Raw genomic sequence first — 22,527 nt, forward strand, 5'->3', positions numbered from 1 at the left:
CATTAGTTCTGTCAAAGGGTCTTGGACCTGAAAGGTTAATTGTTTCTCTTTCCACGGATGCTGTCTGACCTGCTGTGTACTAGAATATTTTCTGTTTTTTTGCCTCAAGCCTGTATTTGGTGAGAGTACATATACTTAATGGCTGATGTAATCTGGGCATTCGAACTAGGTATTAACCAACCAACTTCCTTGGTTTGTGTAAGAACATAGCAAAAAGCAAGTAGGAAGTCACTTCTAAGCCCACATATTGTACAGAATTTTGCACAGACACAACTTGAGCACAAATCACTTTAGTGGAAAGGAGCATTGTGAATGGATCTGAAAGGCATATACTGTGCTTCATTACCAGTGACTCTCACAGGAAGTATATCTTGTGTATTAACATCCATTCTTCAGAACTTGGGGATTATTAACTTTTTCATTAACACAACACAACATTACTCCATCTAAACCCAATTTAGAACATGCATGAAAAGCAATTTATACAACACAAAACATCAGTCAAAAACAAGAAGATTTGATGAAGTTTTTTTTTAACATTATTAAAGTGGTTGTGTTTGAAAGTCTTCCTATTCCATACAAAAGAGTGAAGGAACAAATGTTTGCAGGACTGAGTACTTTACTGAAATTGAAATAGACATTGGGTGAGGGAGAAATATGAAGTACAAATAGTGTAACAAGGGTAGTCAATATACATATAATTTATCCTATAACTAGCGTTAGTACAGTGATTTTAAGCATAATAAAGTGTCCCAGTTTCTTTTGCTCTTTATTCATACGGCTAATCTTGTACCAAACGTTATTAGAAATCACTGGTGTGGATATAATTTTACTCCTTTAAAGAATATACCCTATGGCTGCATGTTTTAAATTACTGCTATGCAAGAATAAAAAGCTCAGATATATTTTTCTTTGCAGGTTTAGGTGTTTCACCAGAAGTGAACACCATATTTTCCACAAGAACTAATCCAACGGGCTCCTGTACGAAGGGAGATGTGCACTCGAGCTCCTTGCATGGCTTTACATCTCCATCCCCTGTGAAAGAACAGACTCAGTGTCGTGACAAGACTTCCATGGTCAGCCAAATTCAGAGTGGGAGGCAATACTTGAAAGAGCCAGTTGGCCAGGTACTTCAAAATCTATGCCAGCAACATTTATTTGTGGAGAGAGAAATGTCAGTAATATTTTAGTTGATCACTTTTGGCCAAAACTGGAAAGATTTGCAGATGAACAACTAAGATGCAATTTGAGGGATGGGGTGGGAGGGGAGAAGGTCAAGGTCTGTGATTGGGTGCAGGGCAGAAGTGATTAAATAACTAAAGGAATGATAGTGCAGAATAAAAGAGGGTGGCAAAACATAGAACAGTACAGCACAATACAGGCCCTTCGGCCCACAATGTTGTGCCGACCTTTAAACCACGCCTAAGACTATCTAACCCCTTCCTCCCACATATCCCTCTATTTTAAATTCCTCCATATGCTTATCTAGTAATCTCTTGAATTTGACCAATGTACCCGCCTCCACCACCACCCCAGGCAGCGCATTCCACATCCCAACCACTCTCTGGGTAAAAAACCTTGCTTTGATATCTCCCTTGAACTTCCCACCCACTATGTTAAAGCCATGCCCTCTTGTATTGAGCATTGGTGCCCTGGGAGAGTGGTGCTGGCTGTCCACTCTATTCCTCTTAAAGGATTAGTAGAAAGCGAAAGGTTGGTTTGGAGAGAGTGTAAGTGGTAGTAAAATAGTTATCTGAGATTACCAGCAGAAAAATCTGCAATATTGAAAATATGTGTTGGGGGGTGGGGGGGATGCCATGTGGAGGATTGTTGGCAAAAAACATTCTGCCAAAGTATTCATTGAGGTTCAAGATTACTTTATCCCTTTGATCGCAGCATGTAGTGCTATGCTGGAGCTAAATTTGCTGTGACCAGATCTATTCAGGTTCGGTCAGTCGTATCAAATATTTTGAAGTGAGAAGTTTTTCTTGGTCTTTCTTGGACCATCATTTTCTTACAATTGAAAGTAATGAAGTGTTTATGCAAGGAATTTTTGTCCTCAACAATATGTGTCCTGAATTCTGTACAGGGAATTGATGTGGCGATCCAGAAATCAAAAATAGAGCAAAATGGTCAGATGGAAAGCAAGAGGTTGGATCAGGTAGGTGTTGGTTGGGCCGTGTCTGCATTAATGAATATTTTCAAACATGTATTTAACACAGTTTACAATTCTTTTCCCTGCTTTTTGGCTTTTCGAAAGCTGGAGTGTAAAATTTACAAAAGCAAAAATGACTTAATTATCATTAAAGAGGATGTTGTTAACATTTTGGAATATTGGGTTTATTTAGCATTTTAATTTTATTATTTAATAATAAAGAAAAATAATTCTGAGCAATTGTGCCTGAAAAGCCTGAATGTATGTTAAGGAAATGTAATTTTATTTTAACAAGGAAGTAGTGAACTAAACGTTAGCAGGGTTCAGCAATAGCATTTATGCCAAAGGTCTCGTAACAGGTTCCAAAATGGTAGTTCCGTGCAGTACTGAGGGAGGTGCTACATTATGTGAGCTACTGTTTTAGATGCAAGGTCAGCAGTTCGTAGTGGTGTTGCACAACATGATTTACTAAGATGCTTTAGAGGGTAATTCAGAATTAGTCAATGTGCAACAAATACCAAGTGGAGACCAGAGGTAGAAATATAATGTCTTTACTTGACCAATGTAGGTATGCAAGGGAGATTCTCTCAGATCGTCAGACCACACCGATTTTTATGTACAGATGAGACAGGCAATAATTGATGTAGTAATCAAACAATACATGTATATTGCTAGTGTTTTGATGACTGCTTTAGCCCTCCATATTGCACCCAATTCCCTACATGTTGGCTAGGACAGGAGGTCCGTGTTTGCTCAACCATATTTTAGACAGCTTGTGAGTAATGGTTTCCCTCCATCTCATCCTCTTCCAATTGAATCTCCCATTTCTCAGTGTAATAAAACTACTAGCATTCCTGAGCCAAATCATTGTGGGTTCACTGGTGCTATTTGAAGAGCCAGCACTGAGCTAATGACTCCTCTGTTACTGGCTTTCTGAATCTCATAGTTTGGTCGTATCCCAGCAGAGTTTGTCATGATACACTGTTTTTCACTGTGCAGAGTGCTCTTTTAAACATTAAGTTGCACAAACAGGGTTACATAATTGAAAATTTTGTAGTTAGTGATGTTACACACTGTGGTAGCACACTATTGTACTAACACAGAATAAGAATATCAGAGGCTGGAGTTCATGGTTAGTATGTTTCTAAACTGTATCTCCCTACTGAGCTATAACAATAACCCAACACTAACAGTCACATTGATGGGGAACTGAATTCACGTATAGGTCAAGTAGAAAGAGTGGCATTTATTTAAAGGATGTTAGTGAGGCAGCTTTTTTTGTAGTCTGATGGATTTATTAAGTCTTTTCCATTTGAATTCTCAAACTGCTGTAAAGGATTTAGAGTCATAGTCATACAGCACAGAACCTGCCTCTTCAGCTCACCATGCTCACGGTGACCATCAAGTACCCATCCATGCTAATCCCATTGACCAGCACTTGGTCCGTGGCCATCTATGCTTGGACGATTCAACTGCTATACTCCAATATTTCTTGTGTTGTGAGAGTAATTACCTCCATCACTCCCTCAAACTATACATTCCAGGTTCCAATCACCCTCTGGGTGAAAAGTTCTTCCTTGGTGTTCCTCCAAGCCTCTAATCCTTTAGTCTAAGCCCAACTAATTTTTTAACAGCTATTGGGTAAATACTGCCTACTGAATCTGTGCTTAATTTTGTATACTTCTCTCAAGTCGCCCTTGGCCACCTCGATTCCAAGGAAAACGAGTCCAGCCTCTCTAATCTCTCCGCATAACTAGTCCTTCTCAGCTGTCATCCTGGTGAATCTCCTCTGCACCCTCTCCAGTGCAATCACTTCCTTCCTATAGTGTGGCAAGTAGAACTGTATGCATCTATGACCTAACCAACGTCTTATAAAGTTGTACCAGAAATTCTTCAGGTTCTTAATCCAGATTTCCTGGATTGCTAGTCCAGCAACACAACCACCAGATTAGAACATTTGAGACCATTTTTAATTGAAACTGTAGAGGAAAAAGATGACAAATTGGTAAAGAAAATAGGTTACTGATCTCTGATTATGATTTATGATGCATGTATTCAGGCTGAGTGTTGGGGCTTTCTTCCTCAGCCTGGGGGTGAGTAACCATCACCCTAGGCCATCAGTGCCATGTGTCACCCTGTTCACTCTACAATCCATGCTCAGGTGGTGGCTGACTACTGGGGAAGGACAGCAGCTGGTTCTCAGCACGAGCCACAATGCAACATTTTGATTTGCAGACATAAAATAGTTACAGCATATTTAAAACAAAAATAGTTCACTTAGTTTGTGGTTTTCCCTTCAGAACACATCAGCAAAGTGACCGTTGCAAGTTACTGTTATTAATTAAAGGTCACTTAATTTTCAGAAACTGTGATATATCTGGAATATTTTGGTTCATGCTGCAGTTTAGGTAGGTTCTTAAAAATAGACAGGGAAATTGCAGATATTCAAAGTGAAGTCAGTTCAGGAACTGTCCCTTTAGATTGAAAATTTCCAGAACTGATGGCATTATTTATGAGAAGTGAGAGAGACAAACCTGAAATTTAGAGACTTTGTCAGTCTAACATGACAATTATTGGCATCTGTATAGTCTGAGCACTTAAAGAGAGAACTTGTAGGAGAGGACAGGCTTGAATTTGGAAAGAATAGGACATACCTGACAAGTCCAACTGAATTGTTTGAGGAAGTGATGGGCAGGTCTGTGGATGGATGCAGTATACATAGATTTCTAAAAGCCAGTCAGTAAAGGTCCACATTAAAAAAACATCCTAAATTTGGTTGGACAGTGGAGACCAGAGTTGTTTAAACCCTTTGCAGAGTTGCCTCTGCAGTTTGAATCCAGTAAAATAAAAGCCAACAATGCAACGGATCATTGCTCTGTTCCTGTTTTGTATTCCTACTTCAACCCTCCGGGATTTCATGTTATTAATTTATTGTTAATGGCTTCAATTTGTCTCAAGTTAAACTCTTCCATAACTGAGTCTGGAATCTTGGAGACGCCTCTGACATCTTCCATGGTGAAAACACCTGAACTATGGGAAAGAAAAGGAAGAGAATTTCCGTTTACCCAGGAATCCATTGAGCATAGTTCTCCCATACCTGGTGAGTATTCCATAGCTCACATTGAGCTGTTGCAGCATTCTAAAAGGACCAAGTTCAACAAGCTCAGGGTATAAAGGAATGCTAAAGAAAGTGGAGTAAAGATTTATTTTAAATAAAAGAAGCAGCAGAAATAATGTTTTAACCAGAAAATTGAAAATCTATATACTTCTAAATATGGCCTGTTTGTGTTTCTCTTTTAGAATGCAACCAGTTGATTTGCTTAAAACCAAAATGGATTTTGTGGTGACTCGTTCAACTCTTATTTATGTAAACTTTGCTTTTGAGTTTTTCTTTGATCTATATCACAAGCGGTCAAACTTGTAACTTAGTCCACAGAGCAGTCACTAATATTTTCACTGATGCTTTTCAGTTGTAACTAAACCTGGGCAATTTTATTTGTGTGTGTAATCACCTCATCAAATTGGGATAAATGCCATTTTAAAATAATAGCCGACGTGGCTTTGTCAATGTTATGCTGGGGCTTGTTTTGGCTCTTGCTGGGTGTGAGAAGTTCTGGTCAGTAATTATTTTTGTGACTAGGCTTTTTTCAGACTCTGGCAATGGTGTCCACTGATGGATACAGGTAGCCAGGGTGCACTGCGGTGTTTGGTGTTGATGAATTGGGACCTTCTAGGTCAGGCATCAAGGTTTCTGTCAGAAATGGTAGCACGTGACTGGCCTGGTATTGGAGTACGTAGTAGGAGAATATGAGGCACTCGAGCCACAGGGCTGAGGGATTGAATGATGGGACCGTGACGTCTACTTCGCATTGTGGGTGCCTCTGCTTCCTGCACTGCTGCCTCCAGCCATCCATTGTGACAACTGCTCCCTGTTTCCTGCTGAAATCTGTCCTGAGGTCTTTGAGCGTCATATCAGTAAGTCAGGACTTGCTCACCAGAGTGGGGCAGCTGGTAAACGTAGCTCCTTTGAGTCATACAGCATGGAAATGGACTCTCTGGCCCAACTGATCCACGCCAACCAAGATTCCCATCTGCCTACATTTGGCCCATGTCCCTCTAAACCTTTCCTATCCATGTACCTGTCCAAGTACCTTTGAAATATTGTTAATGTACCTGCCTCAACCATTTCCTCTGGCAGCTCATTCCATATACTGACCACCCTCTGGGTGAAAAAGTCGCCCCTCAAGTTGCTATTAAATTTCTCCCCTCTCTTCTTAAACCTGTGCCCTCTAGTTCTTGATTCCCCAACCCTGGGGAAAAAGACCATGCACATTTACCCTATCTATGCCCCTCATAATTTTATGCACCTCTATAAGATCACCCCTCATTCCCTGATGCTCCATTACCCGGTCCCTCGAGTCCCAGCAACATCCCCGGAAATCTGCTCTGCACTCTTTCCAGCTTAATGGCATCTTTCCTGCAGCAAGGTGACCAAAACTGAATACAGTATTACAAATGCAGCCTCACCAACGTCTTGTACATCCCAACTTCTATACTCATTGCCCTAACTGATGAAGGGCAGCGTGCTAAAAGCCTCCTTCACTGCCCGGTCTACCTGCGATGCCACTTTCAGTGAACCATGTACTTGTTACTCCTAGGTCCCTCTGTTCTACAACACTCTCCAGGGCCCTACTGTTCACTGTGAAAGTCCTACCCTCATTTGTCTTCCCAACACCTCACACTTAATTGAATTAATCTCCATTTGCCATTCCTCGGCCCACTTACCCAGCTGGGATCCCCCTCTGAATCCTGATAACCATTTTAGACCCGTATCTCAGCCCAAGGAGAATGTCCTCCGAACCAGTTATACTACTCTCCATGCAAGCTGGAATGCATTGCAAAAGAATGAGAGATGTGGCCAGCCCAATTCCATGGTCTGAATGAGTACAAGGTTTTTTTCTTTATCCAATTTATGGAATATTTAGCAGTGAATTGGATAAATATAATTGGGTGATTTATCTCCCTCTCACTGCCCTGTTCAATTTCCTGAATTTGGCTGGGTGGTTCTTCATTTCCAAAATCCCTGGAGTTAAACACAAAGTAATCTCTATCATCTCCACACCCACCCTAACCAAACAAACACTGTAACTGTGGCACTGAATTGGTTGCTCAAGCAACCCTTCAAAGCAGGAGCAGAAATTAATACACTCTGGATCTCAGAATCCTGGGAAGTGTTGTAGCCTTATTGCAAAAACAAATCAGGTGATGTTTACGTAAAGTTCTTCTGTGACTCATTTCATTTTGAGTTTGTTCAAAGAAAAGTATTCAAACAATAATTGTTTGTTTCGCCTGAGAGTCCATCTGTTTCCTTTATTATGTCCTGGGAGGAAATTTTGTGGTAGGTATTACAAGCAGGGTTTCAGGAAGGGAATTTTAAATATTAAAATTACAAAAGGGAATTTTGAGAATTAAGCTTTATTTTGCCTGGGTTTGGTCCTTCAGTGCAATGAACAGCAGTTATAGAAATCAAACTCTGGGATTCAAATCTTCCAATCTTCAAAAAAAAACATTATTTTAGGATTTGAGGTTTAGGAAAAATTTTGCACAAGAACCATTTTTAATTTTTAATCATAGGCTCTTCAATCTTCTTGATTAACTGAACACCACCATTATAATTTGAGAAATTGCATTGGCTTGAACTGATCATTTGAAAAGTTATTTACCTTCAAATATTAAAAATTATTCCTGTAGCTTCACAAAAACATATTAGGTGCCACTTTCTCAAATGTTTGGGGACTGTTAAACATTGCATGTTTTATTATCAGCAGACTGCTTGTTTTTGCATGGAAATGTATATCAATAAACCTGATGGATTGTAAGGGTCATGGATACTTCTAAAAGGCATTTTGAATTATAAAGACAAATGAAAATACAGAGAAACATCTAGAGTAAAATGAATGCTGAAAGCCCTCCACGGATGCTGCCTGACCTGCTGTAAGAAAGCACCAGGAGCAGTTTACTGAAGGCATTTCCTTTCTTGATCCTGAAGCTGAACAGATGGTCCTTGTTCCATCCACTTTTCCCTCTACTTGTTGCTCTTTGAGAGTATTAAGTGCAGATATAGGGACATTCCTGCAAAAGGAAGCCAGTTGTTCTCTGAGCTTTTTGGAAATCTATTACTGACCTGTCATCGCTGCTGAGTCTAAGTCCTTACATTGAGTACCAGAGAGACAGCAGAAGGTTGTGGTTCATCACCTTCTCAAAGGCAAAGGTGAAAAATAAAAGACTTGAATGTGAATGACATCTGGACATTTCAAAGCACCCTGCCTCAAATTGTATATTTGCAATGTGTAGTTGCCATTGCAGTTTTGAAAATACAGCAGCAAATTTATGTACTGTGAGCTCCTCCTGGTGGCAATGTGTTAATGACTAGAAAGTTGACTGATAACATTGGTTAAAGAATTGGCTGGGTCACCCAGATCCGCGGATGACTCAGAATGTTGCCTTGGGATCCTTGATATCTATCTGATAAAGAATAACACCTTAGTTTAATAGGGCATGTTAGAGACTGAATTGCTGAGGTTTCAAAACACTTTTGGTCCTGTGCTGCTAGTTGGCCTTGATTTTTGTATTTGAGTCTCTAGAGCAGAACTTCAGCTCAGCCTTGTAGCTTAGGCAAGAGTGCTGCCAATCTAATTGTGGCTGAAATGAGGGAATTGCCATTCAGGGAGGAAACTTCACTGTCATAAGTTGCAAAGGGCAGAAATTGAAAGGTGAATGAACTTGTGCAGTGAGATCAGTCCAGTTGTGACTTGGGTTGCAGTGCAAAAGAAGCTTCGTGAAGAAGAAAGTTCTATTTATAACAAATACATGTGCCAAGTTCAATAATACATCATTTATCTTTCAGTGACAATCAGAAGAAGCAGGCTGTTTTCACACTAAATTACTTCAGAGTGAAACTCCAATGATCTGCTATACAGTTGTTTAGAACTTCTGATGTTTTGGCAACTGACTCTCTGGGTCCACAGTTATATGGATATAGAGTTTTACTGTATTTGGTATTCAGATACACGTAATGGTTCCTTTCATAACCTGAGAACTATGGGTTATAAATAAAATATGTTAGATGTAGTATTAATATCTGTAACTCTGTTTTATTTACTGTGTTAAGCTCTTAAACAATATTACAACTGGAAATCTGCAATGGTTACTTACTAGCTTCATTGATCTCTACATGAATCATTAATACCAGGTTAACTGTGCAGTCTCAAAGGGACACGTATACCGCCTAGTACAAGTTTGTCACTAGACTTGTTGAAAATTTATAAACAAAATCAAAAATAGTGCCTTTCTGTGCAGGTTCATTGATATAGGTATGCTGAACTAATGCTGAAGACACACTGGTGTTGTGCATAACTATTAACAACAGGTTTTAAATATATGCCGCCTTATGACAAGGTTCTGGTTGAAGGTCCTCATTTTAAGACCATACAACTCAATTTTTAAATTTTAATGTTTGTATTTTTAATTGAATTGTTTGGCTGAAATGACATCTTGCAGCAATGCTGCAGCGGTTTATCTGGGTGGTTTTTTTTGTATTCATTTTGTGGTTCATGGGTATTGCTAACAGGCCAACATTTATCCCCCACCTATTTGCTTTTGAGAAAGCAATGAACCACAGCCTTCTGCAACCCCTCTGGTACTCTGTGTAAGGATTTAGACTCAGCAGTGATGACGGGTCTGTAATCAATTTCTAAGTCAGGATAGTGGGTAACTTAGAGAAGAGGCTGCAGGTGGGTTTTGTTACCATGTGTCTGCTGCTCTTGCTGACAGTAGACTATGTAGGTTGGATTTGCCTTGATATTTGTGATGAAGAGACAACTGGCCAGTTTGCCGTATTGATGGGTCAATGCCAATTGCCAAGCAAGCAAACTAAGTTTTCACTGATAGTTTAATGGACTATCTTCCAGTGGTACCTAAATTGTGTTCTGTTCGCTGCAGTTCTAATATTTCATTACCAGCTGCAAGTGCTAAGACTTGTGCACTGCTCAGATCAGTGGTTATGAATGTGCTCACTTTACAGCTGCAAAGATAACTCCTGCTCCAGGAATTCCTAACGCCTCTGAAAAATTTGTGGATGCATTTGGAAGTGAAGGGATTGGGCAGCAATTAACATCCGCTCAAGTTCAGTTAATTAAGACCATGATACATGAAACCTTGGAGGATTACAAGTAAGGAATATTCATTATTAAAACAAAATTTTCCTTTTAAATAAAGGATTTAATGCAAGCCTTGTTTCAAATATGCAACACAAGCGAAAAGCCTTGTTTCAAATATGCAACACAATAACAAGTTCACTGTGGATTTTTGTGTTGAGATTTGGCATCCTGCTTCAAAAAAGCTGATAAAGAGCTGGTTCTAATTGTATGTATTCTCCATTTTCTGTTTCACTGTGCAACTGTTTTAGACACTTTGCAAACATTTGTCAAGTTATGATACTGAAATTCTAAACTTTCCCTAATTAACCTAGGGACGCGTGGCATCGAGATATCGTGAACTTGCAGCTGGAGATGATCAAGCAATTCCAAATCCAACAGGTAATTTAAATGCTCAATGCCTTAGGTATGGGATTGTGGCTGATTGAGTGGGTTGGTGTGTCTGCAGTGTCAACAAGAGATAATTGGGGGTAACTGAACCAGTAACTACTTTCCAAAAAGTATTCCTGCAAATGTCTTGTTTACTCTATCTTAAATTCCAGTGTTTGAAACTTCAGTTGTTTTGTGTTATCTGAAAAAAATAAGAACGTAATAGAAGATAGACATCATGTTAAACCTCAGCTGTTCTGCCATTCAATAAGATCTTTGTCTTGGTTACACTTTCCTCTCTGTTTCCCAAAACTTTTGATTCCCTTACACACAAAAAAAAATCTCAGTCATAATTAAATCTCGGTCTGTCAGGCGACATCAAAAAACTACAGATGCTGGAAATCTTAAGATAAAAAAACAATGCTGGAAATACTCAGCAGGTCAGGCCGCATCTGTGGGAAGAGAAACAGAATTAACGTCTCAGGTCTGTCACGAACCAGCAACAAAAGAAACACACTGAGCATGATTTAGTGTTAAAAACTATTTTATTAATCACTACTTATGATAATACTTAAAATAAAAGTAAAAATGTTAGTATGTTAGAATTCAAGAATGTTAAACCTCGAACGTTAACCCCAAAACTAAACTCTTCATGTGTGTGTGTGACAAAGTCCAAAACTCCCAGTTCCGGAATGGTTCTTAAAGTTCAGTTCCGCAAGCCATAAGGTGAAACATGAGCAAGGGCTTCTTCAACAACCAGATGTTGTTCAACAAGATTCTTCAACAAGATGTAGATGTAGAAAAACATAGAGAGAGTACATACGAAATCCAAATGTTCCACGATGGAACCCAAACGACACTTCAGTGTTTACTCGGTAGTGACTTCCTCACCCCGAAAAGCATCCGAACCGTGGTTGTCCACACACAAATACCTGTTTCCTTCTACAGGTCAGCAACAAAGTGAACTCCACCGGATTACTTCCAACTTCCATACATGGATTTCAGTGGCAAACACAGTTATTGTTTCTCATCTATCGATAGAGAAAACAAGCAGGCTGGTGTCTCTCTCCCTTCTCTCTCTCTCCTTCTTCTTCTTACTTCTTCAACAACGTCATTACGTCCTTTATCTTCTATTGACGTAAGCACGCCCCACACACACATACACACACACTCTATCTTAAAGGGACTTTCACTGAGTCCATAACAGGTCGAAGACCCTTCGTCAGAACTGGAAAGGAAACGACAAAACCTCAAGCTGCAGGGAGGGTGAGGAGTAGGGGGTGCGATAAAACCAGGGTGACCGTGGGGGTGAGCTGTCCACAGGTTATCTGGTCGATGAGTGAATGGGAGCAGTTAGAGTGAGAACATAAACAAAAGAGTGTGGGGTTGTGAAATGCAGAGCGGGAAGCCATGCCCAGCATTTCTAACTTTGAGTATTTCTAGCATTTTCTGTTTTCATTATGGGCCTGTCAGGGCCATACTGACTCTTGTCACAGCAACTCTGCTGGCCCTATTCCCCCACCTTATCCACAGAGCCCTGTGACTTCTTTCCACTACTGAACCAGATCCCATTTGAATGGTTCAATTGAATTGATGACCCTCAGAAGACTTCCTCCAGTTATGAATTGGCAAATTGGTTTATTATTGTCACTGGTACTGAGGTACAGTGAAAAACATGTCTTGCATACTGTTCATACAGATCAATTGAGGTAGTACAAGCTAAAATAACAGAATGCAGAATAAAGTGCTACAGTTACAGGGAAAGTGCAGGCAGGCAATAAGGTGCAAGGCCATAACAAGGTAGATTATGAGGTGGTATCTGCATAGAGCAGTACCGCATAGGAACAGCCCTCCGGCCCACTACTGAACTAATTAAACGGTGGTATCATCTGTAAACTTTTAGATGGAGTTAGAGCAGAATCTGGCCACGCAGTCATGAGTGTATAGGGGGCAGAGTAGGGGGCTGAGGACGCAGCCTTCTGGGGCACCAGTGTTGAGGATAATTGTGCTGGAGGTGTTGCTGCCTATCCTCACTGATTGCGGTCTGTTGGTCAGAAAGTCAAGGATCCAGTTGCAGAGGGAGGTGTTGAGTCCCAGGTCTCGGAGTCTGGTGATGAGTTTGCTTAGAATGATAGTATTGAAGGCAGAGCTGCAGTCAATAAACAACAGTTGACATCTGCTCAGCAACAACCTTGTCACGCCCTTCAGATTCTTGTTTCAATGAGATGACACCTCATTCATTTAAAAACCCATCCAGCTAACTCTTTCCTCATGGCAATCCACTCATCCTAGCTATCAACCTAATCTTTCCCCTCCCACTCCGAGTTTCTCTCTGGATCAGAGCAGATGGCCTTCACCTTGACCCTGGGCAGCCAGCACACCTTTCAGCATTCTGGCTCCCTGCTACAAAGAATAGTATCTACATAGAGCAGTACAGCATAGGAACAGCCCTCTGGCCCACTACTGAACTAACTAAACGCCTAACTAAACTAATCCCTTCTGCCGACACAATGTTCATTCGTGTGCTGATCTAAGAGCTGCTGAAATGCCTTTATCGTATCTGCCTCCAATATCACCCCAGCAGCGCATTCTAGGCACCCACCACTCTGCCTTTTGGGGAAAAAAAACTTGCCCCGCACATCTCCTTTGAACTTGCCCCCTCTCACCTTAAACGCATGCCCTGTAGTATTATTTATCACCCTACTGTGCCCTTGGGCTACTGTATTCCATTTCTGTACACCCCAACACCCAATCTTGAATGGCCCCCTGTACCATGCAAGTGCGATCAGTTCCTCATCCTCCACTCCTGTCCACACTGGTGCAAGAAGTTCAAATCTGTTGGATGAGTGCTAAGGCAAAGGCTCTGAGAGGTTGATACAGTTCTTTGAGAAGCCAAATTAGGTAGCTGCCGGGCATTCAAAGCAGTTTAAAAATGACTAAAATTGAATATTTAAAAATGTTTTAAAACTTTCTATGAATTAATACTAGAATATTGGTAAATAATTCAGATCACAAAACAAAGCAAGTCCCTTGCTTACTGATGTGCAGGCCAACAAGGCTCATAAAGTCAATGGGCCTCAGCTCTAACGTGGCACAGGATCTAACTCGGGAACTGAGAACCAATTCCACAGCATAACACTGGAGGCTCCTTGAAGGCAGCCACAGCACTGGACCCTACCTTTTGTTAATTCCTGGATATCTGTATTTGGAAGGGTGTGTAAGGAGGTCCAGGACTTAACAGCACCAACATTATCAAAAGTGACTCAGTGGCACATTGCATCATTGCCCTTCGTTTTTTTTCCTTCTCTGATTCGATGCTAAGTGTGCAAGCCCATGGGAGGATCTACGCTGGACACATCTGAAATCAAGGACGGTAGTTTAGTGGTTAGCATGATGCTATTACAGCACCAGTGACCCGGGTTCAATTCCTGCCACTGTCTGTAGGGAGTTTGTACGTTCTCCCGTGTCTGCGTGGGTTTCCTCCGGGTGCTCCGGTTTCCTCCCACATTCCAAAGACGTACGGGTTAGGAAGTTGTGGGCACGCTATGTTGGTGCCGGAAGCGTGGCGACACTTGCGGGCTGCCCCCAGAACACTACACAAAACCGATGCATTTCACTGTGTTTTGATGTACATGTGACTAATGAAGATGTCTTATCTGTAATACAATACTATGTGCCAATGGAAATGGTGAAGAGCAGACAGCTAAGAAATTCCACAACCCATAGATCAGTCCCACCACATCCTGCTGTGAATGGTGTCTTAACAGTTACATAACTAAAGAGGGGCAGGGGCTCTGATAGTCCCCTTCGCAATCATGCCACAGCCTACCACGTAACTACAGGTGACAAGGTTGAAGCATGTGCGGATGGATCCAGATGAGCAAATGATCCGTCTGAGACTCCTCCTGAGAGTCGAGGACGAAGCCAGTCTTCAGCCAGTTCCATCCATTCCGTGTGAAATCCAGATGCAGCAGAGCCTGTTGCTCCAAACCTCACCCACCATTGCTGAAGGTCCGTGCTCCTGGTAATCATGTCTTGCCTGAAGGTTCCAGTATAACTACACCGCTGGTATCTACACAACAAGATGTGAAAATCCTGCCTACCAGGCAAATCAAGCTATTTTGTGCCACATCAGCCTGTTGTTGGGTGACTGGCAAGTAACAACAGTGGGGCATTCACAGTCTCCAAGGCAGAGCCTGACATTCAATGACATTACTATTTCTATGTTGCTCAACATTCTGGCACTCACTCTTGAACAGTAACCAAACTGCGCCAGCCGTGGTTGGGACAGGCTTATAAAACAAAGTGGAAAAATTAACGTTAGGGAGAAATAAAATCCTATTATTGTACATGGGAATCCTAAGGCTACTGACAGTTTGTTTCATTTAAGTTTGTATTGCATTTGTTTGAAACATCTGTTACAGAAGTGCTTTGTGCAGATTTGTCAAATGCCTCAAAAGTATTGCATTCTCCTTTCAGAATGAAATCCACGGTTTACTTGAAAGATACTCCATTAATGAAGCTTTGGTGGCAGAAAATGAGAGGTTACGAGAAGAAAATAAGAGACTACGAACTACGTTTTAAGAGTAGAATATTGCTGAATGCTCGCTAAAGCAAGCAAGTTTCGCACTGAGAAAAAGCAATAACTTCCTGCCATAACGCAAGCATAGATCGAGACTGACTTCAACCTCTTAATATTTAATATGTAAATATTCCATAAAGCAGACCAGTAATCTGAGTAGCTGGCCCTTTTGATATAAAGTGAGCCAAACCCATTTGTCTGAATGGATGGAATAAAAGTATTAAAGGTCTTTTCAGAGGCTAAACAGTTGAACTCTGATAAATGTTACAACTAACCTTCCAGGAAATGTGCTACAATCAGGACTTTTACATAATAGAATTGTATGAAAAAGGTGTATTGCAAAATAAGAATCAGATTAAAGATTCGATTAGATATGCATTTGTCCAGATTCTAATGCAAAGGATTTACTCAAAACAAATTAGCAATAAATGAAAAGATTACGCAGAGAAAGATCCAGCACACCGGGCAAAGATTATTTTATAAATTGGCATTTTCTACCACTTATGATTTTGTACAAATTATTGGTTTTGTCCTACAATGACCATACTTGTTCAGATACTAAAATCGTTGATTGCTTGTTGCAGGTATCTTTAATTATTTTACATCAGCTACGTAAAAACAATAACTGCAGCATTTTCTATGTTTGTTTCTGGTACAAGCAGTATTTAAAATACTGGATAAGTGAATCTAAATATTTTAACATGTTGCATTATTACTGAAAGATTGGTCTAAAGTGCCTTTTTCAGATTTATGGAATGAGCAGGTGACACAAACAGTAAGACAGTAATTCTGATGCACACTGTCGTTGCTTGACCTGACATTCAGCAATTGTGTAGAATTGTCATTGTTTATATTGATCAACTTACACTATTTTGTAAAGAATTTCGTATCGATTCTGTTTTTGAATTAACAATTAAATTGCAGTATATTTTTGATGGAAAATATACTATATTAAACGTGTTGCAATATATTGGTAAGCATTTTGTGCATAAGGTAGCACTTAAAAGTAAAACATCAAAGAAAATCAACATAGTATTTTTTTAAATTATCAAATGCTTCAATTAAAATGATTGGATTTAACAGGAACTTGCAACATGATTTACTGTATTGTAGGTCATATGGGATTTGAAGATCTCTAAAATGCCATGAAGTCCAATTAAATCCAATCCTTTTTGTACTAAATTTTTTAGATATTAGAAGGGAAGGCTGGTGATACGGCAAGAACCCGGTGCATTTAATCATCTTCATTGGTTAAAGAGAGATTTTGAACAGGATGGGAAAGTTTGGTACGAGCTATGTCCTCTCAAATAAATTGCTGTGTTTTTTGTTTCATTGAGATCTGTATCAACCTGGCTGTTCAGAAGTTGAATTTAATACTCAGTGATGGTAATTAGTTGGAATGAAGTAAGGTTCCTCTTAAAGATGTTTTTGAGTTCCAGTCCAATATTTATTTCTGGAACATGGGCATTGCTGGCTAATAAAATGTCATTTCTGCCACTTTATCTGTTCTGTAAATCTCATCCATTGAGCCTGGTAGTTAGAGGTGGCAATGAGAACTGCGTACAATAAATTCCTGTACTCAATTTCATTGTTTTTTTATGACGAGCTTTAGAACATAGAACAGTACAGCACAATACAGGCCCTTCGGCCCACAATGTTGTGCCGACCATTAAACCTCGCCTAAGACTATCTAACCGCTTCCTCCCACATATCCCTCTATTTTAAATTCCTCCATATGCTTATCTAACGATCTCTTGAATTAGATAAAGTCCAGTTAAAGTTAATGATATTGGGGCATCTTTTGCTGTTCATTTGGTGCCAATACATCTGAGTTCAGACAGGGCATCTGTTTATTACTGTAGCTGATGCCACTGACAGACTCAATGTTGCCAGGAGTGCTGACTTGGTTTACGAACATGAATGGTGCTCGAGCCTGCCTTTCTGATTCAGGCAAGGGTGGTATCAAATGGACGAAGCTGATGTTTATTAATGAGCTGTACCGAGGCAAAGTGGGAGAAGTGACACTGGCACAAAATGTGTTAGGAGGGACAAAGCATTACGTAGGACCATAGAGACAGCACAAAACCAGGCCCTTCAGCCCACTGAATCCATGCCAACCATCAACCACCCATTTACAGTAATCCTACATGAAGCCCATTCTCCCTACATTCTGCCAACTCCCAACAGATTTTGCCATTCACCCTACACACAAGGGGCAATTCGGAGTGGCCAGTTAACTTACCAATCCCCACATCTTTGGGACGTGGGAGAAAAGCTGGGTATCCGGAGGAAACCCATGCGGTTGCAGAAAATGTGCAAACTTCACACCAACAGCACCCGAGGTCGGGGTTGAACCCGGGTCTCTGGTGCTGTGAATTTGAATTCAGAAAAGTGGTAACTGAACCTACCAAAAGTAAAACATGCAGAGCAGTCAGGAATGGAGAGGACATACTAGTTTGCAGGACGGTGGGGAGGAATATTGCAAAGATGTGGTGGTGGAGATCATGGGAGGGTGGTTATCAGGATGTTAATTGGGAATGAAGGACTTAACTGTTACGTGACAAGATTGGGGAAAGTCTCCTCAAAGCAGAGATTATGGGAACATTTCATCAAGTTATTCCAAACCATGAAGGGTTATCCTATTGTGTGGAGTTTGTCCATTCTCCCTGTGACCCCATGGGTTTCCCACTGCTCTGGTTTCCTCCTACATCCCAAGGATGTGCTGGGTGGCTAATTGACTGCAGAAGGTTACCCCTTGTATGTGGGTGGGTGGCAGAGAATAGATTACAGGGAAATAAGTGGGTTGATGGGATTACTCTCAGAGCTGGCATAGACTTGATGGGCTGACTGGCCTCCTGGTTGTAAGGTAATATTGGGAAAAAAAGCAAATAGAAAAGGCTGTGCCCAGTGATAGAAGGGTTGCTATCAACAGATTGTGGATTTAAGATTATTGGCAAAAGAGAATTAATTTGTTAATGCAGTGAGGGGTTGCAGTTTGATTGTGCTGCCTGATCAGGTGGTAACTTGCAGAGTTACAGGCAAAGAGCTGGGGAACAAGACTAATTGGGTGGCCGCATACACACCAGCTCAGGAACAGTGGGCCAAGTGAACTCCTTTCAGATAATGCATCACGTGAGAGATGTATGTGGAGTCAGGCCAAGGTAGAAGCTGACTGCAACTGTAAGTGGAGGGAAGTTCTCCTGTTGAGCAGTGAGGAAACAGTGCTGGGGCAACCTTTCAATGGATACATATAACTTTGGACATGGGGGCTTTGAAGTATTTTGGTGACATGACATACTTTGAAGTTGTGAGAAGTAGGTCTCGGGTTGACAGATTGCCTCTTCTTGGCTTTCCACTGCAGACTAAGTGTGTGGTTTATAGTGCAGAGGGCAAGTGCCCGAACTCTGATGCATCAGGTAGGGAAAGGGCAGTTTAGTATGCGTGGAATATGAACTCTGGCTTGGACCATGTGATGTGTTTTCACACTGTATATCCCAAGTGCCGAGTTTAGTTCTCCAAAGGTAATGAAAATAAAGTCGGAGGCTTGTACAATGCGTGTGGACTGCCTCTGATTTCCAACAAGAAGAGCAGGGTTGCTGCCGTGTCGGAAATAAAGTGGGCCAACCAGGGAGGATCTTGGAGCCGGTCACCAAAAGGCTTGAAATGGAGTGGGTAGAGAACAATCAAAGATACAAGTACTTGGAGAAAACAAAAGTTAATTTTAATGAGATGGAGTAGATCTGACCCAAAGAGGTGAATGAAATGGTGCGTAATTAATGCAAATTGAAATAGATGCACGGGGCATTTTTCAGAAAGGGATTCTAGCAAAATCTGGCCCTTCCCAGAGATTTAAATCCAAAGTTATCCTTTAAACATTCTTATAGCAAATAGAGTCAATGAAACAAACTGAAAAAATAAATCAACTTGGAATAGAGTCATAGAGCTGTACAGCACAGAAACAGGCCCTTTGGCCCAACTGGTCCATGCCAACCAAAATGCCCCATCCAGGTGAGTCCCATTTGCTAGCGTTTGGCCCATATCCTTCTAAACCTTTACAATCCATGTGCCTGTTCAAATGTCTTTTAAAAGTTGTTACTGTACCTGCCTCAACCACTTCCTCTGGCAGCTTGTTCCACATAGATATCACCCTTTGCGTTTAACAAAATGTCCCTGAAGTTCCTTTTAAATCTTTCCCCTCTCACCTTAAGCATATGCCCTCTAGTTCTTGATTCCCCAACTCTGAGAAAAAGACTGAATGCATTGACTCTATATATGCCCCTCATGATTTTATACACCTCTATAAGCTCACCCCTCAGTTTCTTATGCTCCAAGGAATAAAGTCCTAGTCTGTCCAACCTCTCCCTATAACTCAGTCAAGTCCTGGCAACATCCTTGTAGATCTTTTCTGCTCTCTTTCCAGTTTAATAACATCTTTCCTATAGCAGGGTGACCGAAACTGAACACACTGTTCCAAGTGTGGCCTCACCAGCGTCCTGTACAACCGCGCCATGACCTCCCAACTTTTATGCTCACTGCCCTGACTTACGAAGACCAGCGTGCCAAAAGCCACCTTCACCACCCTGTCTACTTGTGACTCCACTTTCAGGGAACCATGTACTTGTACTCCAAGGTCCCTCTGTTCTACAACACTCCCCAGAGCCCTGCCATTCACTGTGAAAGTCTGACCTGGATTTGACTTTCCAAAATGCAACCCCTCACACTCCAAATTAAACTCCATTTGCCATTCCTCGGCCCACTTACTCAGCTGATCCAGATCCACTTGTAATTTTTGATAACATTCTGTATTGTCCACTATACCACCTATTTTAGTGTCATCTGCAAACTTACTAACCATGCCCTGTACATTCTTATCCAAATCATTGATATAGATAACAGACAACAATGGACCCAGCACCGAGCCCTGGGGAACACCACTAGTCACGGGCCTCCAGTCTGAGAAACAACCTTCCACCATCGTCCTCTGCCTCCTCCCATCAAGCCAATTGTGTGTCCAATTAACCAGCTCTCCCTGGATCCCGTGCGATCTATCTTTCCGGAGCAGTCCACCATGTGAAACCTTATCAAAGGCCTTAATGAAGTACATATAAACCACGTCTACAGCGCTGCCCTCAACAACTTTCTTGATCGCTTCATCAAACAACTCAATCGTTCATAAGACGTGATCTCCCACGCACAAAGCCGTGCTGACTACTCCTAATCGACCTCTGTCTTTCCAGATGTACGTATATCTGATCCCTCAGGATCCTCTCCAGTAACTAACTTACCACAGATGTTAGACTTACTGGTTTATAGTTCCCAGGTTTTTCTTTGCTGCCCTTCTTAAATAAAGGCACAACATTCGCTACCCTCCAGTCTACCAGTACCTCACCCGTGGCTAACGATGATGCAAATATCTCAGCCAGGTCTCCTGCAATTTCTTCTCTAGCCTCCCACAGTGTCCTTGGATAAACCTGGTCAGGCCCTGGAGAGTTGTCTACCTTCATACCTTTTTAAGACAGCCAGCACCTCCTCTACTGTAATGTGGACTGTCCCCAATACTTCCCCATTTACTTTTCCTAGATCCGAAGTCTCCACGGTAAAACAGAGGAGAAACACTCATTGAGGACCTTGCCCATCTCCTGTGACTCCACACAAAGGTGTCCCCTTTGGCCTTTGAGGGGCCCTATTCTCTCTAGTTACTCTTTTTCCCTTAATATACATAAAATCTCTTTGGATTTTCTTTAATCTTCTCCGCCAAAGCTATCTCATGCCCCCTTTTTGCCTTCCTGATTTCCTTGAGTACACTTCTGCATCCCTTGTACTTCTCCAGGGATTCACTGAATCCCAGCTGCCCGTACCTGGCCCATGCTGCCTCCTTTTTCCTGGCCAGGGCCTCGACATCCCTCATCATCCAGGGTTCCCTACTCCTACCAGCCTTGCCCTTCACTCTAACAGGAACATGCAGACCTTCACCTCTCATTATCTCATCTTTAAAAGACTCCCACTTGCCTGTGGTCCCTTTGCCTGCAAGCGACCTACTCCGATCAACCTTTGCAAGCTCCTGTCTCATACTGTCAAAACTTGCCTTGCCCCAATTTAGAACTTGAACCTGCGGACCAGATCTGTCCCTTTCCATAACTATTTTAAAACTAATAGAACTATGGTCACTGGTCCCAAAGTGCTCCCCATTGTCACCTCAGTCATGTGCCCCCACCCTATTACCTAAGAGTAGTTCAAGCTTTTCCCTCTCCCTAGTAGGGCCCTCTATGTATTGCCCAAGGAAACTTGCCTGAACGCACTTAACAGTTTGGCAGTCCCGGTCTCTGTTAGGAAAATTAAAATCCTCTACGACAACCCTAATATTATTACAACTCTGCACAGTTTCCCTGCGTATTTCTCTTCTAGTTTCTCTTGACTGTTTGGGGGCCTATAGTACAATCCCAACAATATGATCATCTCCTTGTTTCTCAGCTCCACCTATGGAGCCTCCCTGGATGATCCTTCAGCAATTTCATCACTGACTACTGCTGTGACATTCCCTATAATCAAAAATGCAGCTCCCCCTCTCTTTCCTCTCTCTGCCTCTATCCCACTGAAAGCACCTGTACCCCAGAACATTAAACTGCCGGTCCTGTCCCTCCTTAGCCATGTTTCCGTAATGACTATAATATCCTAGTCCCATGTAGCTATCCAAGCCCCAGGTTTATCTGCCTTACCTGTCAGACATCTTGCATTGAAATAAATGCAATTTAATCCAGTAGGATTTCCTTGCTCCTGGCCATTCTCCTGCCTATCATGCCTATTCAACCTGCTGTCACAGATTTCTGCACCACTTTCCAGCCTCTCATTTGCCTCCCTGATGCTTGGGATCCCACCTCTCTGCCAATCTACTTTAAACCCACCCTAGTAGCCCCAGCAAATCTGCCTGCTGGGATATTGGTCCCCCTCTAATTCAGGTGTAACCTGTCCTTGTGTAGGTCACCTCCGCCCCAGAAGAGATCCCAATGGTCCAAGAATCTGAATCCCTGCCCCCCTGCACTGATTTTTCAGCCAAGCATACATTTGCCATACCCTCCCATTCTTACCCTCACTCGCACATTGGCACTGGAAGTAATCCAGAGATCACTTGCCCTCAAGGTCCTGCTCTTTAACTTCTCCCCACATTGACTCCACAGGACCTCATCCCTTTCTCTACCCATGTCATT

At 41.7% G+C, this 22,527-nt stretch overlaps 1 protein-coding gene across 1 annotated transcript in view; it reads left to right on the forward strand.

Annotated features, from left to right (window-relative positions):
• The window catches only part of nedd1 (NEDD1 gamma-tubulin ring complex targeting factor), a 40,867-nt gene extending 25,169 nt beyond the window's left edge, over positions 1-15,698 (forward strand). Inside the window, exons 11-16 of the mRNA XM_052033676.1 lie at positions 919-1,127; positions 2,090-2,161; positions 5,114-5,255; positions 10,239-10,386; positions 10,686-10,752; positions 15,220-15,698. Coding sequence (XP_051889636.1) covers positions 919-1,127; positions 2,090-2,161; positions 5,114-5,255; positions 10,239-10,386; positions 10,686-10,752; positions 15,220-15,324 — 743 coding nt within the window. The 3' untranslated portion in view covers positions 15,325-15,698. The remainder of the gene's footprint in view (positions 1-918; positions 1,128-2,089; positions 2,162-5,113; positions 5,256-10,238; positions 10,387-10,685; positions 10,753-15,219) is intronic.
• The last annotated feature ends 6,829 nt before the right edge of the window (positions 15,699-22,527 follow it).

This window comes from Pristis pectinata, chromosome 19 (genome assembly GCF_009764475.1).
Source record: "Pristis pectinata isolate sPriPec2 chromosome 19, sPriPec2.1.pri, whole genome shotgun sequence".
Classification (NCBI taxonomy): Eukaryota; Metazoa; Chordata; class Chondrichthyes; order Rhinopristiformes; family Pristidae; genus Pristis; species Pristis pectinata.